General features: G+C 36.7%; 1 protein-coding gene across 3 annotated transcripts in view; it reads right to left on the bottom strand.

Annotated features, from left to right (window-relative positions):
• COL6A5 (collagen type VI alpha 5 chain) overlaps positions 1-17,665 on the bottom strand; it is a 122,927-nt gene that overhangs the window by 15,493 nt on the left and 89,769 nt on the right. For all 3 annotated transcript variants that reach the window (XM_038002894.2, XM_008009169.3, XM_038002893.2), the window contains 3 exons: positions 16,656-16,743; positions 13,923-14,134; positions 239-925 (listed from right to left, as the gene is read on the bottom strand). In XM_038002894.2, coding sequence (XP_037858822.2) covers positions 239-925; positions 13,923-14,134; positions 16,656-16,743 — 987 coding nt within the window. The remainder of the gene's footprint in view (positions 1-238; positions 926-13,922; positions 14,135-16,655; positions 16,744-17,665) is intronic.

Raw genomic sequence — 17,665 nt, forward strand, 5'->3', positions numbered from 1 at the left:
CTCACAGGTTAGGGCTAAAGGGCACTTTTCATCCATTTGAGGATTTCCTGGCTAAAACTTTGGCAGTGCAGCAGCAAGGCTCATGGTCAAAAAATCTGGGAATTTTCTCTGAGATTTATACTCACTTATACTCTACCACCCCCAACTGAAGTGAGGATCATTTTACTAAGCCTGCTGATGGACTGTACACAGAAACATTAAATCTATCGCAAAAGCAATCAGAGAATTAATGACTTACGTCTGATTAAATGGACAAATGGCTTGACAAACTTGATGATATAGTTCCAGTCTGGCTTGTGGGTTCGGCCAAGTTGGACCAAGTGATGATCCAGAGGGTGGCTGGCTAATTCTTCCAATTCTTTATCATTGTGTTTAGGGCCAAAGGAAAACACAAATATGGAGTAGCCTTGACACTTGGCTCTCAGAGACACATTCCTTAAGACTTCTTTGTCTAAAGGGTTGGTTTCGCCAGCAGATACTACAAAGATAACTTTGTTTTTCCTCAGATTGGGGGTTCCTACAAAGACATTGTCAATTGTCCACTGCAAGGCATGGCCAATAAAAACATCTCCATTGAGCTGTTGAGAGTCTTGGAGATGATGTTTCATTTGGTGTATACTGTTATAAGTAACCAAATCAAATTCCAGGTAGACAGGGCATTCTTCAGTGTTAGGCATATAGCCTGGGGGAGAGTAGCTCAGGACAGCAACCCTGTCTCCTAAGGTGGAGGTCAGTGGATTGGGGGCAATGTGAAAGTAATCAAGCACTGAGGTTACAAAAGCTTTTACTTCCTTAAACTCATCACTTCCTACTCTTTGGGAAGCATCTATAAGGAAAGCCACATCCATGTAATATTCTTGAAGAGAGACATCTCCAGGTTCATTAGTATGATCTAGTTCTTCTTTTCTGCCATAATTTTCACGTCCTGCAACAGAATAACTCAAGTCATTCTTTTTAATGAAAGATAAGTTTGGAGCTCCTAGTGATAGATGGCAAATTCATAGCATGAGGGTATTACCATGTTTCATTTCCATACTCATGGCAGACATCAATAATCACATTGCTTGTTCCCAGATGCACCCTCCAAATCTGTACCCAGATAGCACATGCAGAGCCATTACCATTTGACACATATTGTCACGTAAGAAAAAACCCATTTGCTATCCTATCTCAGATCTTTGTGAAAGGATTGATTTATCCTCCAGCGATTTTAATATGCAAGATGAGAAACATTCATTTTTAATGTACTCCACATGGCTAAAAAATTTGGAGTACACATTTGCATGAAATTTAATTATATATAATGACCTCAAGAGAAAGTATAGATACTAAAGTTACATTTATTGGTGGCACAAGCACAAAAACCTTTATATATGTATTAAAAATATATATCATACAGCAATGTCGTGAGAGCAAGTATAAACAAGTGCTGACTTTGGAATCTAAATGCTGTGTGAGATATGACATACTCTAAGAAGCTGGTACTCAAAGTGCCTGCAAACAGTTCATCAGCCCACTTTAAGGTAAAGAGTTTGCACCATGATGTAAGTCAACTATATTACTAAGCACACCGATTAGTTCAGCTGACATTTATTTATTTATTTATTTTCATAGCAAGACTTTCTCTTTGAAGAAAACATTGTCTTGATTTATATTCTGAGACAAGCTTCTTATCTTGCTGCAGACCAGCACTTCAAGTAGCTCTGCTCTAAGCCTTAGGGATCATGAAGCCTGTCTACAATCATATGAATGATGGCTGATTGGTGAGGCGGCAACAGGAAATGCCAGCTCGGAAAGACAGGAAGTAGATGGCCAATGTTCTTTGGTTTTATGAAAGAAGGGAATTTGTGAACCTAATCAAGAAAAAGTAGATTTTTAACTGGCAGAAATGCATTGATCTCCATTTCTACTCAACCCTTTATTAGATACTTTTACATTATTTTAATTCTCACAACAACAAATGAGTCAACCTTTATTAATACTATAAACCTAATATAGAAATAAAATGTCAAAAAAATACCCCACCACCATGGGTGAAGTTATTAACTGTGAAAATGCTTTATTAGATAATGTTTGATGGTTAAATGGGCCCTGCCTTCCAGTATAAATTCCATATTATCTCTTTTAAAATCTATTGTTGGATTTAACTTGCTAAAATTTTCTTTAGAATTTTGCATCTATGTTCACATCCGTATGAACGATGTTCTGTAGTTGGTCGGTAGTTTCCCTTTCATGTAATGTCTTTGTCTGGGTTTGGTATGAGGGTAATCTGGCCTCAAAAAATGAGTTGGGAACATTCCAAATCTACTCTTCTAGTTATTCTGAAATATGCAATAAATTATTGTTAACTGGTGTTAACTTTAAAGTATATAATAAATTATTGTTAACCATGAGAACACTAGATCTTATTCCTTCTAATAAGTATTTTGTGCCCATTAACCAGCACTTCTTTATTTCTGCCTCCCTATTAGCCTTCCTAGCTTCTGTTAACCACCATTTTATTCACAGATATCCCAGGTATCCAGATTTGATCATTACACATTGAATGCTTCTATGAAAATATAACACATACCCCAAAAATATGTACAACTATTATGTATTCATAAAAATTAAAAATTATAAAATGAAATAAGTGAGTTGTGAAATATTCCCTTTTCTTTAATGTTCTGGAAGAGTTTTCATAGAACTGGTATTAGTTCTTCCTTAAATTTTTAGTTGAATTTACCAGTGAAATCATCTATACCTGGAGTTTTCTTTATGGAAAGATTTGAACTACAAATTAAATCTCATTAATAAGTATAAGGCTACTTAGGTTACTTCTTCTTGAGTAAGCTTTGGTAGTTTATACATTGCGAGAAATTTGTGTATTTTACCTAAGCTGACTTATACACAAAAGATTGTTCATAATATTCCCTGGTTATCCTTTTAATAACCTTGGAATACATCTCCCTTCTCATTTCTGATATTGGGAAGTTGTGTCTTCTCTTTCTTCCTGGTGAGTTTGATTATAGATTTACCAATTTTATTGATCTTTTCAAAGAAACAACTTTTGGGTTTATTGACTTTATTGTTTCTCTTTTTTCAATTTCACTGAATTCCACTTCATTTTTATTATTTTCTTTCTTCCACTTGCCTTGGGTTTATCTGGTTCTTCTTTCTCTGATTTCTTAAGGTAGAAGTTGTGATCATTGATTTGAAACATTTCTTTTTTGTCAATATAGGCATTTAATGCTATTTATTTCCTCCTAAGTACTGCTTAAATGGAACCTCAAATTCTGGCATATTGATTTTATTTTCTTTTATTTCCAAATATTATACTTTCTAATGTCCCTTTTATTTATTCTTTGACCACAGACTATTTAAAAGTGCTTTATTTAGTTTCCAAATACTTAGGGAGTTTTCAAAGATCTTTCTGCTATTGATTTATAATTTAATTCTGTTTCGGTCAGAGAACACATTTACTATCACTTGAATCCTTTAAAATGTTGAGCATTGTTTTATGGTCCACAATATAGTCTATCTTGGTAAATGTTTCATGTGCACTTGAAGATTATATATTCTACTGTTGGTGGAGTGTTCTACAAATGTCAGTTAGGTCAAATTAATTGACAGTGTTGCTCAAGCGTACTATATTCCTGCTGATTTTTATTGCTATGTTTTCAAGTTTGCCAATCTTTTTGTTTTGCCAAATCTAATCTTCCATTATCCCATTCAGTGTATGGTTCATCTCAGACACAATGGTTTTTGACCCTGCAAATTCTATTGGAATCTTTTTATACCTTTCATGTTTCCACTTAACTTTTTAACATATTGAATACTGTTACAATGACTGTTTTGATATCTTTGCTAATTCTAACATCTATGTCTGTTGTGGTTTGTTTTTGAGTGATTATACTCTTCATTATGTTTTGTGCATTTCTGCTTCTTATGAGAGACATCGTGAAATTTTCCTTGTTAGGTGTGAAATACTTTTGTATTCTTGTAAATATCCATGTGCTTAGTTCTGGAAGGCAGTTAAGATACATGGAAAGAGTTTGATCCTTTTGGATCTTGCTCTTATGATTCGCTAGGTGAGCCTAAAGCAGTGGTTAATTCAGGGCTAATTATTTCCTATTGCTGAGCGAAGACCTTCCTAAGTTTTCTCCCCATTACTATGTGAATTATATTCTTTTCCAGTCTTGCTGGTGGGAAAAAAACATGATTCCTAATCCTGTTGAGTAAATGGCACTATTTTAAGAGGGTTCTTTCCCTGGTCTCAGGTAATTCCTTAACATGCATGTGCTGTCAATACTCTTCTGAATAACCCAGGGAGACCCTCTGCAGACCTCTGGGGTTTACTCTCTGTGCAGTTATCCCCCTCTGGTATCCCACTCTGTCAGCTCTCACTGTCTTGGTCCTCCTGTTCTCCCAGCTCTGACTCCTCAGCTCCAGGAGCTCAGTGGGCTCCTCCTCAATGCCCTCTTCTTGTACCATGGCCTGAGAGCACTCAAGGCTATAAGCCGGACCACTTGTAGCGTTCATCTGTTTCCCTTCTCTAAAGATTACTGTATTTCATTTCCTAATGTCCAGTGTCTTAAAAGTTGTTATTTCATATATTTTGTTTGCATTTTCTCTTTTGTTTGTTACAGTTGTGAGGTAAGTCTAACTACTTTACTCCATCTTGGGCAGTGCTAAAAGATGAGAACTGACCATCTTGTTTGAGATGCTTCTTTTCCTTCTTACAAAGGACTAAGAACTGGTCACATATACACCACATTCTTCCTTTATCACTAAATACATTTATAGTAATTGAACAGGATTTTGCATTGCAGAAGCATGTTTGAAATTTATGGGCCTCCTATTCTCCACCAGGAACCCAGTGGCAAACTCTTCTTAGAATTTCTGGTCAAGATTGAGGTCCCTGATTAAACAACCAAACATGAAACTAGAAGTGCAGACCACAGCATATATTTTGTATTCTTTGCACATCACCACCAAAAACACTTCTAGAGTTCTCAGCCATAGCGTGTTAGGAATTGTGAAGATTAATTAAATGAACATTTCAAACTTTTTGGAGTTTGTGATCCCTTTTGGAGTTTTGGAGTTCACTAACCATTACCTGTGATGTTACCGTGATCTCTGTTTTTCAACTACAGCATTTCAGTTTCTTTAAAAAGGTCAACCAACACAGTTTGTTAAACATAAAGAAAAGCATGGCTGGGTGTGGTGGCTCATGCCTGTAATCTCAACACTTTAGGAGGCTGCGGTGGGAGGATCACTTGAGGCCAGGGGTTCAAAATCAGCCTAGGCAACATAGTGGACCCATCTCTACAGAAAATTTAAAAAATTAGCCCGGCATGGTGGTGTGTGCCTGTAGTCTGAGCTACTCTTGAGAGGCTTAGGCAGGAGGATCGCTTGAACCCAGGAGTTTGAGGCTGCACTGAGCTGTGATCACACCACTGCATTCCAGCCTGCACAATAGAACAAAATCCTATCTCTAAAAAGAAAGAAAAAGAAAAAGATATTCATAATATTCTAGTAGATTCATAAATATTCTAGTAGAAGCAAAAGGGTTAACTTACCATGTTAGCGAAATATTTTTTACTGCAAGCCCATACCAGAAATATTACTGTTTTTCCAGTTTTTTCTTTATAAATAAGCAAAATCTCAATCCTTTTCTAAAATACCCCTCAGAACTATTTTCTAAAGAGGTATATTTCATCTACAAAGTGTCTAAAAATAGGTCCCTTCCCAACTTACAGGACTAGAATGAGAATCTCTGAGGCTAAATGTGGATGATGTACCTTGAAAACTCTAAAATTTAGTCAAACCCAAGGTGTGATTATTCTACTTGGAGAATAATTCATCTTACTTAGGGATACAAGGTCTTCAAAAATATTTTCTTTCAAGATAATCTGGCAGAAGTGTGGATAAAATATACCCATAGCTCACAATGGTGCTGTGTATTTTCTGGAAATGTCAACCCAGCCAAATTCTCATCTTCAACTCTGTGAAAGAATTTCCTTAGAATGGCAGAGGAAGGGGAACTGACTCACTTTCCTATGGGCAAGATTTGGAAGGAATTAGGGATTCAGCAGAATTTCCAGGGAAGCACCCCCAGAGAGTAGCCTGACTTTGGCCAGTGCCTCAAGCCACAACACCAGATGTGCTCCAGTAACGTTAGGGAGAAGCGGGGCTGGAAAGGAAACTTAGAGAAGGGAGGCTCTGAAGGACTCGGGCCATCTGGACTGGGATGAGATATGCTGTGAGGATGCTATGCTGCCTTTCATGGCATTTGTGGGAAATCTCAAGATATGCATGAGTTATCCAGTGGCCTGCTTTGAAATTTGTTCAGGGGACAAAATTAACCATGTGTTCTTCATAGGCAGCTACATGTACAATTGAGGCTACTTGATATGTGAGGTTCTGTCCAGATGAACTGTAGCTAGTATTTTCCAAGTTGATTTTTTTTTATGATTTCCCATGAGATTAGCAGTACTTTCTTTTGGCTTTTCTACTTTCTTAGTATTTAATCAAGCATTTAGTTTGCTTCGGGTCTTGTGCTCAGCTCTATGCTTGTCTTCTTTCATTTAATCTTCCTTGAAGCACTATGAGGGTAGAATAATCATCATTTCCATTTTACAGATGAGCAAACCAAGCCTTGGAAAGGGTGAATGAGTTGGCTAAGAAAGGATGGCTGATAAGTGGTAGAGGCAGGATTTGAACCCAGCTTGGTCTAGCTCCTTCAGAAGAACTGGTCATTAGAGATGAGAGTCTAGCAGAAACATGAAGTGACTCATCAACCAGCTCACTTAAGGCCCTGGGACCTGGTGTGAAAAATGTGCTTCTCAGTCAATGGCTGTTCCTTCTGGCTGAAGCCACCAGAGAATGTTTTCTTCCAAAAGTAAGCAACTACATATGAATTAAATGCAATTTGTAATTTTTCTCTTCTTAGGCATTGTAGGACAGTGATTATCAGCAGAATATTCAGAGTTTGAGTCCTGCCTCTGTCATTTGCTAACTTTGGGACCCTGAGTTTTCTCCATGCCTCAGTTTCATTACCTTAAAAATATGTAATAATATACCACAACCTTAAAAGGTTTTTGAGAAAATTAAAGTTTACACCATGCTTTGCATGTCCTAATTACTCCACAAATATAATTTTTAGAAAGAAACAAAGAAAAGTCTCAGGCATCTGAAAATCCTTCCCATGACAGTATATTATCCAAACCAGGACTTCTACTGAAAAAAGCAGTCAGCTGGTCTAATTTACACACACATGCACAAGTGTACAGATGCTCTCAGAAATGAGAACTCTCATTCTGTTGTGTTGACACATGCTTAACTTCAAGGAGTAGGCAATCATTCACACACCTATCCACTTATCACTGCCAGCCTAGGCCCATCACCCCTCCTGTCTGATAAAGTCACCGGTCCAGTTCTAAAGGCACGAGTTGGGGCAACAAAGGAGGCAGGCACAAATACGTATGTGTCTGATGGATGTCATTGATTTTATGCCTAAGGGAAATGTAGACATATTAAAAATTCTCTTGTTTTGCTGTTTGAAGTCCTTTTCCCTCATTTACCTGAATAAGTAGGGATGACTGTCTTAAAATAGATTTCATCCTTTTCTCCAAAGACTTATAATTCATGTCTTTTTGGCCTAGACTTTTCTAGATGGCATTTAGATGATAAGAGTGAGTCTTGTGGGTCATTTCCTACTCTGAAACAGTAGTCTGCAGGAAGGGACCAGCGCACTGAGAAAAGGCGATGCATGTCTTAGGAGTCATTTACACCCAAATGACCTGGGATATGGCAGGTTGATTTTAATGGAGTTATTTATTCTGTGCTCCATGCCTCCGGATGAGTTTATAAGAAGGTTTTTTTTTTTTTAATTTAAATTTAAAAATAGAATTGTGCCACAAAAACTATGATTACATGATTTAGTGATTTAGTTTATACTCAAATTTGGCCAGCGGATATATCTCCTCATTTGTAAATGCAGAAATGACCATCACCAGGCAACATGGTATACGTTGCTAAAAGTCCGTGTTTGTGTGTTAATGGTCATGTTTTTGAATCCTGGCTCTGCCACTCACAGTCTACATGAATTTGTGTGAAGTTCTTAACCTTTACATCAGTGTCTTCATTTGTAAAAGGAAATAATGATAGATTTAATTTAATAAAGATTAAATAAAATCATGTCTATAAAGTGCTTATATGGTGGCTGGCCCACGGTTGCCCTCAATAAGCAGTAGCTTCTGTGATTACTATTATTCCTCATACGTTGTTCATCAGTCAAGTGATACTGTGTATGCAATACTTTGAAAGGTGTCCTGCATGGAATGAATGTTGATCCCCCAAAGCATGCCACTTTTTTTTAAATTAAACTCAATACTTTCTGAATTGAAGTAGTCACTTTTTGCACACACAGAATATACCTGACAGATGACAAGTTTCTTGAAGACAAGCTTATGTCTGAGTCTTTTTAAAAATCTCCCTAATTTCCCCAAAAAGTCCACTTCAGGGCTTAGTTCAGAACAGGAGCCAAAGACTTATTTGTTATATGAAAGAATGTCTGAATAGTTAAGGAAAAATCCATGCAAAAATCTAAGAGTCTTTTCATATAGTAAGCCCTCTATGAGGGCTGCCATCATCCAACTAACTTGCCATCACCACTACCACCACAGCCATCACCATCGCCACCACTCTCACTACCACTCCACCATGATATCTTCCTTCCATTACCAGTACCACCACCGCCACACCACTGCCATCATTACCATTACTATCACCTCCTCACTATCACCATCATCACTACCACCATCACCACCACCCCACCTTCATACTTTTATCTCCATCACCACCAATATTATCACCACCACCATCCCTACCACCCACCTCAACCACAACCATCAGCAACAGCAAACATCTTCACTACCATCATCTTTGCTACTACCATGACCAGCACCAATGCTATCATCACCACCGCTTCCATCACCATCACCACCATCATCACCTACTTAATACTTCAAGTACCCAGTTTTTATTCCATTAGAAAGGGTCACATAACATAAAATGCCACCAACACTCTAGAACATTCATTAGTTGCAACAAATGATTGCACAAAACATACAGAAGCAATGTCAGTGTACGTCTGAATTCAGATAGTCCGCTTATTCTGAACCCTCAGTTTACATGCATCTTGTTCACATGTGAAACTTTCATGGAAGACAACCAAAACTATAATGACAATATTAATGACAAATTGCCAAGCAAAAGGAAGTGTAGCCATCTCAGTTTACAGCTTAAAATGAAGTAATGGGAGACTCAGTTTATTCCACAAAGAAAAATACGATGGTTAAGATTTCTTAATTATTTCATAAAACATGTTATTAAAATCCAGACATTACTACAATTCTGCTGCTGATTTCTTATTTGAAAATTGTACTGATAGGAAAGCAGAACATTCAGCTGATGTTCCCTGGATGACTCAGAAGCCAATACTACTGCATTTTACTCCAGTGCAGATTTAAATTTAGCCCAAGTAAAAATATACATTCAAGTTTGATACATGACAGCAAAAATTAGAAGCAATCCAAGTGTTCAAAAAAAGTAAATGGTCAAATACATGCATTCATTCCTCAAAAGGAACATTTTGAGAACATTTAAAAAATCAGTAGGAAGCTTACAGCAATATAGAAAATGTTGTGAAATAATATCATGTGAAAAGCAGGATATGCAATTAAATAAAACCGTAAACCTATATGCCTATGGAAAAACAAAAGAACGTATTATGCATTAAAAATAACTCAATTTGCTAAATTGTTTGATTTGAAACTTGGTATTTGAATTTTATATGGTATAATAGTACTTTTATCATTTGTAAAAAACATATAGTAGAATCTTGGACATGTAATAAGGGAACAGTGGACAGGGTGTAGCAGTAGAGAGCCTGTCTAGTGAGTCTGTCAGTTCCACAAACTTGGGGGCATGAGGTTTCTTCTAAAACACCTCCCTTAAGAGTGACTTGATAATTCATTGTTCTGAGGGGCTGTCCTGCGCATTGGAGAATGTTTAGCAATGACCTCTATTCACTAGATGCCAGTGGGGTCCTCCAATTATGACAACAAAAAATGTCTCCAGACGTTGCAATATGTTCCCTTGTGTGGGGTAGGGTAGAGCTGCTCCCAGGTGAGTTTTTACCAGGTCATCACTAATACCCTTCCAGTTCTATTATCCTAGGAGTAATTCAAAGCAAAAAATACATATACATTGACTGTAAAAACAAAATAATTTATAAATCAGAATAAGAGTAAAGTTAGAAAAATTAAACAGAAAAACAAAACCTGTGTAAATTCCCTTAAGCATAACACCAGCCTAGTCTGAAGCAGCAAGTGTTGCTTCTCATTTCTTAATGAGCTCACTGAAAAGAACATCAGTTGAAGTTATCCTAAGGCCTGGGGCTGCTTAAAGCTAGGAGCAGGCCCTAGGCGGAGTTTGGGTTGGTATTTAAAATGCATTACAAATTATCCTGTTTTTTAATTGTGAAAGTAGATTAGCTGTATCTTAAGTACTGGTTAATACAGCGTTTAAAAAGCATTTCACAAGAAAACATCTGCAAGCATAATACAGCATCTTTGACGAAAGTGCTAGTTTACCAGTGGGTCAATAGTTGCAATTTAATTAGAATTAAACAACCCATTTTAAAGTTACATAGCGTCAAAGAACAAAGTGCATTTTGTGGCAAGAAATTAGAAGGGACTGCATGTTGCAAGGAATTTTTATATTGCAGATGTTATGTTCAAAAAGCCTGTTAGTATCTCTAGATAATCTCTACATATTTAGATCTTAAATGTGTTTTGTCAGATAGATGTTGGATGGATAGATGGATGGATGTTCTTGAATAAGATAAAATTATAATCTACTTCATGTGGAACTCTTTAGCAACACCAATTCTCATTTCTATTCTGTGATTCTAGATACCCAATTGTTTTCAGCTCCATTGAGAGCACAGATTAAATCTGGCACACCAAAATGTTCAAACGTGCAGTGACCCATAAACTTCTGCCAACATCAGAATCACCTGAGCTTTGTTAAAACCCAGATTGTGAGTCCTGCTCCCAGAATGTCTGATTCAGTAGTCCAGGGCAAGTGCTGAGAATCTGTTTCTAATGAGTTCCCAGGTGATGCTGATGCTGCTTGTGTAGAAACAACTCCTTGAGAACCACTGACATAGTTGATCTCCAGCTTGAGGGCATACAAATATTACCCATAGTGGTTATAAAGTTTGTAGCGTTCTCCTCCTCGTTCACACTCCTAAATATGAAACAGTAGTTATCAGGAGGGCTGAGGAACCTGTGCTTACAATGAGCTTCCAGGTAATTCTGATATGGGTTGTCCTTGGGCTGCTGTAAGTAAAAGGAGGGCCAAGAAAGGTGATAGAATTGAAGATGATTTCAATTCAAACCAGAGCAGATGGGGAGAAACAGAGAAAGAGGCATAGGAAAGAAGATAGTCAGTGATTGTGCTTCTTTTGAAAGAGGGCGATGCACAACTCATTGCCAGCTCACAGGACTCTGGGTACTACACATGTCTTAAATGGTTAAGATTCCTAACTTTTCCCAGCCTTTCAGTTCAAGGGCAGACAGATCAGCCATCAGCCAAAAGAATTAGATTATGAATGGGTAACAAACACAGCATATGGAGGTGCTTGTGAAACTTACCAACCTTTTATTTGTGCCATACATCTGGAACTTATCAAAGCTCATTTCTGAGTGACTGAATAAAATATCTGAACTACAACTCACTCTACAGGACAGCACACTATACAGGAAGATCTCAGCAGTTTTTGGCAACTGGCTAAAGATGATTGAAAGAAAGAAAGAAAAGAATAGCACAAAGTTCCTAGAAAACACTTATGATCTTAGACTCACATTTATTTTAAAGGATTAAAAAATACACATTATCCTTCTGTCTGAAACACTCAGTGTTGCCAGGCTATCCCAACCTGACGTAATCATCCCCAGAACTCTCAGCATACTTCAACTCACTGCAGGAGAAACTGGGTGCAGTAGGATTTACATTTTTTTCCTTGCTAGAGCTATGAACAATTATTTCTTCAGCCAAATGGGACCTTACACTAACTATACATATCTTGATTCTCAGAGAGCTGAAAAAAAACAATGAAAAGTCTTTCTTTTATACTGAACATCAGTCATTAACAATGGCTGCAGAGATGCCCTTATTTCCTTCCTTCCTTTCATATCCAGTCATATCTGTCTTTCCTGAAAATGTTCATGTTTCTAAATTACTAGACTCTGGAATGCTTAGCTCTAACAAAGCTATCACAAATGACAATTTGATACTCTAACCCTCTGCCAAAACACCTCTTCTTCTCTTTTTTCCCCTTTTTAAAGCAAACCATAACAAATTATTGTGCCTTGAAGGCTACTGTAATTTGCTATTCATTAAAATGAACATGCATAATTAATATCCATTAAAAGGTACAAATCTTTAATTTTCTTCTTTAGTCTGTGTCTACAAGAAAATAAAAAAAGTTTTAACTAAAAAAAATACACATTTGAATGTCTTAATGCCATGGTACTACATATATCTAGTTTTACTGCATCACATTTTTTTGAGCTAAGGTGCCTATTTTTCAACTAATGATTGTCTTTTTTATCCTTAATTGTAGCTTGTTCAAAGGTAAGTTTAGCTGTTTTAAAGATAAGGTTCAAATATTTATATTTTAGAAATAATTGTGGGGATGTAAGTGTTAAACCCAAGAAAAAAAATTCTATCTGGGGAAGCTACTAAGAATGAATATTATAGTACAAAATTGGCCCCTTTTTCTCTTGTACTTACCTATTCTAACTACCATATGATACTTTTGGAACAATGCTTAAAATGCTGACATTCTGCCAAATAAGCATTTTAGAAGATTCCGGATGCATAGGTGGAATGGCTGAATAGTCTCTTTGGAATTAAAAATAAATGTATTTTTAATTTATGTGGGTATAGAGTGGGTGTGTGTATTTATGGGGTACATGTTTTGATACAGGCATGCAATGCATAATAATCACATCATGGAGAATGGGGTACCTCATTCTCATCATGGAATGATGAGAATCATCATTTATCTTTTGTATTACACAATTGAATTACACTCTTTTGGTTATTTAAAAAAATTTTTTAAATTATTGACTATAGTTACCCTGTTGTGCTATCAAATAGGAGTTCTTCCTCTTTCTTTCCTTTTTCTCTACCCATTAACCATTCCTACCTCCCATCACACTTTTTAATGAAAGTGCAGACATATTCCTTTGTATCTGATTTGTTTGAAATTATTACATTTTTACAAAAGTTATTGCTTTGCCATTAAAATATATAGAGTAGGCATCAAGGGAGTTTATGCTCTCATTTCTGGGTACCACAAAAATAAAACATACTTTCTCATATTATCGCAAATTCTGGAACACTGGCCAGGCCAACTTTTAAAAGTCATTTTAAAGAGAATTGCTTGAACCGGAAGGCGGAGGTTGTGGTAAGCCAAGATTGTGCCATTGCACTCCAGCCTGAGCAACAAGAATGAAACTCCATCTCCCCCGCCAAGAAAAAGGTCATTTTAATCCCTCCTTTGCTCTGATGTTCACTATACTGCTTCCTTCTACATCATACTAACCTTCTAAACTGTGGATTCTAGAGAACTCTTAAGCTTGGTGAGAATATCAGGGACATTTCTGAGAGGTTCTATCAGTGATCTCCCTAGCAGTGCCCATCAGCATTCAATTTCAATAAAAGTAGAAGTTGTATCTACCATAATGAACTTAAAAAAAAGTTGCTTTAGATACCAGCCTTAATTTATTTGATTTTCTACCAGTGTTAAAAGATGAGGATCCCGACTATTTAAACATTTCCATCATGACTTTTCATTTTCTTACCAGAAGTGAGACTTGCAATTTCTGCAGATCTTTTATCTTTTTCATAATTGATCATTAATTTTTGTGGCTCAAACATTTGGCTTGGAAGGTAAACCAAATAGTCACTTCTATTGTCCTCTATCTTTACAAAAGATGATTCTCTCCCAAAATTTAATTCTTGGCCAATGAAGTCATTCTCTCCTGAAAAATCCTCTTGTAGCTCAGTAGTAAATCTAGGAAAAAAAAAAAAAAAAAAAAAAAAACCTTAGGTGAGTCTAGATAACTTTAGAGAAGGAGGCAAATAAAAAATCCTAACATTTAACATAGTTATTTAATTGTCTCCTTAAAAAACCAGTTGGGTGGTGAAAATATAAATCCATTTCAATCAAATAATTCACTGAGATTCATTACACATATTTTTAAAACTCTGATAAAATGTTCTACTTATTCTATCTTTTCTTACATCTGTCTAGAGGCTATTAAGTACTACTTTGGAATAACCAAGTTTGATTTGTGCAGAGTTTTATTGTTTGTTTTCTTTTGAGACAGGGACTCACTCTTTTGAGACAGGGTCACCCAGGCTGGAGTGCAGCGGTGCAATCACAGCTCACTGCAGCCTCCACCTCCTGGGCTCTAGCAATCTTCCCACCTCAGCCTCCTGAGTAGCTGGGACCACAGATGCATGCCACCATGACGGGCTAATTTTTAATTTTTGTAGAGATTGGGTTGTGCTGTGTTGCCCAGGCTAGTCTCGAACTCCTGGGCTCAAGTGATCCTCCCCCTCCTCAGCCTCCCAAACTGCTGAGATTACAGGTGTGAGCCACCATGTCCAGCATGTACAGAGTTTTAGATCAGTGAAAAGAAACTCACAAGCATTTGGAACAATCATATTATATCTCAGATTGATACCAATCACCATGGAAAATGCAGAAAAAACTTAATCTACCAAGCACTGCTGTGAGAAAGTAAGATTATATAAAACATAACCCGTATCAGTGCCTCTTAAAATAGTGTCTACATTTATAATCATAGCAGTTTAAGAGTTCTCTGTGATAATTTGAGAATTTTGTGTTTTTATTTGGTTGATGATATAAAACATATTCAATAGAAGTTTATTCTTGATTATGCAATTTTATGTAATTTCAATGTCTGTGTTTGCATTTGCATTTGATACTAATGTTTGGCACCCAGTAATATGACTTTAACTATTGAGAGTTAATGAGGAGAGGAAGTAAAGTCAGATGTAATATGTAAATAATACGTTCACACCAAGAGAAAATCAAATGATATCATGTGTGATGGCACACTGTGTGAATAATTTTGCAGTAGTGCAGGTGAAGATACGTGGTGAGGAATCATGTCATCATGTAACAGAGCAGGCAAGCTGCATGTCGATGTTCTTCTGCAGCATGCACCATATTTTATATATTTTACCAACATCTACCATTTTTTTGGTTTTTAAAAATTCCAGTTTGACAAAGAAGAATTATTCATTGCATTAAGTTAGTGTTGAAAATTTTTGTCTCACTGAGTTTGTCTGGATTTGATGTATTAACTTGTTTTGGTTTAACAGCTGCATAAGAACTCTAAGTGTATAATATTTGCAGCTAGATTTGTGTTTGTAAATGTTTAAATAACATTATAATATTTTGTCTGCTATCTATAGAATTGGTTTTCCTTGTAAATGACTTTATGATTTATTCAAGGTTGGGAAACACCGCTTCACATAAGATTAGTGCCACATTGTCCTTCAGAAGGTGTTGGCTGCTAGACGCTTCCCTGCATAATTACCAAGTAAATGAAATATGACATTGGAGGAACATGTGCTTGCATGAATTCTGGAGAACTCACCTTTCCATTTTGCTCCTGGGTGTATCAAAGAGACCTTATCTGTTCTGAGAAGTTCTTTTACTTAATTGCAATTTGAGACGATGGGGTGATTGTGGGTCCAAACCTGGGCCTAAACAGGGGTCTAAACCTGGGTCTAAACAGGGTCTCAGGGATCTAAGCTCGATGAAGCACAATAGAAAAGAAGAAAGCAACTAAGACGGGCCACTTTCACTCAGTTTCAGAGCAAAGATTCCTTCAGATTAATTAGTTATATTTTTATTTAGGATACAATATCAAGGAACATTATATACACGATTATATTGTAGAGTCTTTTATGCTAACTTTTGGGGATGAAACATGAATCATATGTAGCCTCCGACTTCAGCAAGACAAGACTGTGGGTAGACCGTAATAAGTGCCTCAGCAGTGCAAAAAAAAAAAAGACTATGGGTTTTGATGGGGAGTAAACATTGGTTTTAAACACAAGACAGCTTCAATCTGGGTCATGAAAGATGGCTAGGGTTTCACTGAAAGGAGCAAGAGTCCCAGGCAGTGTGAAATAATTCACACAAGGCAGGTAAGAGTTCAGTGTGACCAGAACTCATGGTTGGGAGAAATAAGAAGTGAGGTTGAGGTGGATCAAGGACAAATTGTGGGTTCTATTCTGGGGTAAATTTCAATACAGGAATTTCTGAAGAAACCATGAATTTAAAGGCAAAATTGTAATAAAGCTTATGATGTTATAAAAACATCAAATTGGAAATCATACCTGATATGTAATTTCAGCTACGGAAAATGGAATGCATAAAAAGTCTACTTCGGTGACCTTGTTAGCATACTCAACCTAATAAAGTGTTATTAACCAGTTATACTCCCATCAGTCAATTAACAGTCACTTGTAAATATAAGAGCTTTCTAACTCACTGGAAACCATCATTTCGATCATTCTCTCCTAAATTGATGAGACTACAGGCATCCTCAAGCATCGGTGGTGGGTACTGATTAAATCCCCCTATTGAGAGAACAAAGTTATAGTTAGATTTTAAAACTGCAAATGATGTTTCCTAGGTAAAGATAATCCCAACAGGAATCCTCCTGAAGCAATTAATGTCACTAACATATTTCAGCAAAATTTGGCTGGGGTGAAAATAGAAAAGAGCAGTTAGCAATAGCACTCAAAATTTGATTTCAGAGTGTTTTAGCAGCCAAAGGATTACCAGAATCATGGAAACAGACTTCCTCAAATTGTTCATCTAAGGGCTAGTTGTGATGCAGGGACACATGATTTTCACATGCTCAGGCTAACATAATCTAAGAGATACTCTATTCTGGTTCATCAAAGGTTTTTCACCCAGACTTATGCTAACAGATCAAACAGAGACCAGGTAATGTTTCATTACATGATACTGATATCATTTCTGTGCTTCTGCACCCATTAACACTGATTCCTATGAGGAAAAGAATCACAGACAAGATTTTACCTTACTTAAATAACATGCCTATTTATCCCCTTCCTGATGTTGTTCTATACATTTTGGAATATTGAGAAGTATGTTACCCTGCCCCATTCAGGAAAATAAAAGATTTTAAGGAAGGCCTTCAGCCATTGAATGATCCAAGGTTCTATGAAAATATCTCAGATAATGTCTGTAGTTTTATAATAATCACATTTTCAAATTCTAAGATGAGCATTTTTTTCCTTTTTTCTACTTCTTTAAAATGAAAATGCATCTCTGATTAATTGCATCTGACACTTACTGTTGGGTGGGCAGGAATTGTGATGCAGTGGTCACTGCCTGTGCAAGTGGGAAGAGCAAACATGCCAGCACCAAAACTTGTAGAACTGGGGACAGCAGTTTGAAAACATTCCCATAAATACCAGCAGAGGAGTCTTTTCACTCCTACAAACCAAGTGGTTGTGGGAAAGCAGTGAA

The sequence above is a fragment of the Chlorocebus sabaeus genome, chromosome 15, assembly GCF_047675955.1.
Source record: "Chlorocebus sabaeus isolate Y175 chromosome 15, mChlSab1.0.hap1, whole genome shotgun sequence".
Classification (NCBI taxonomy): domain Eukaryota; kingdom Metazoa; phylum Chordata; class Mammalia; order Primates; family Cercopithecidae; genus Chlorocebus; species Chlorocebus sabaeus.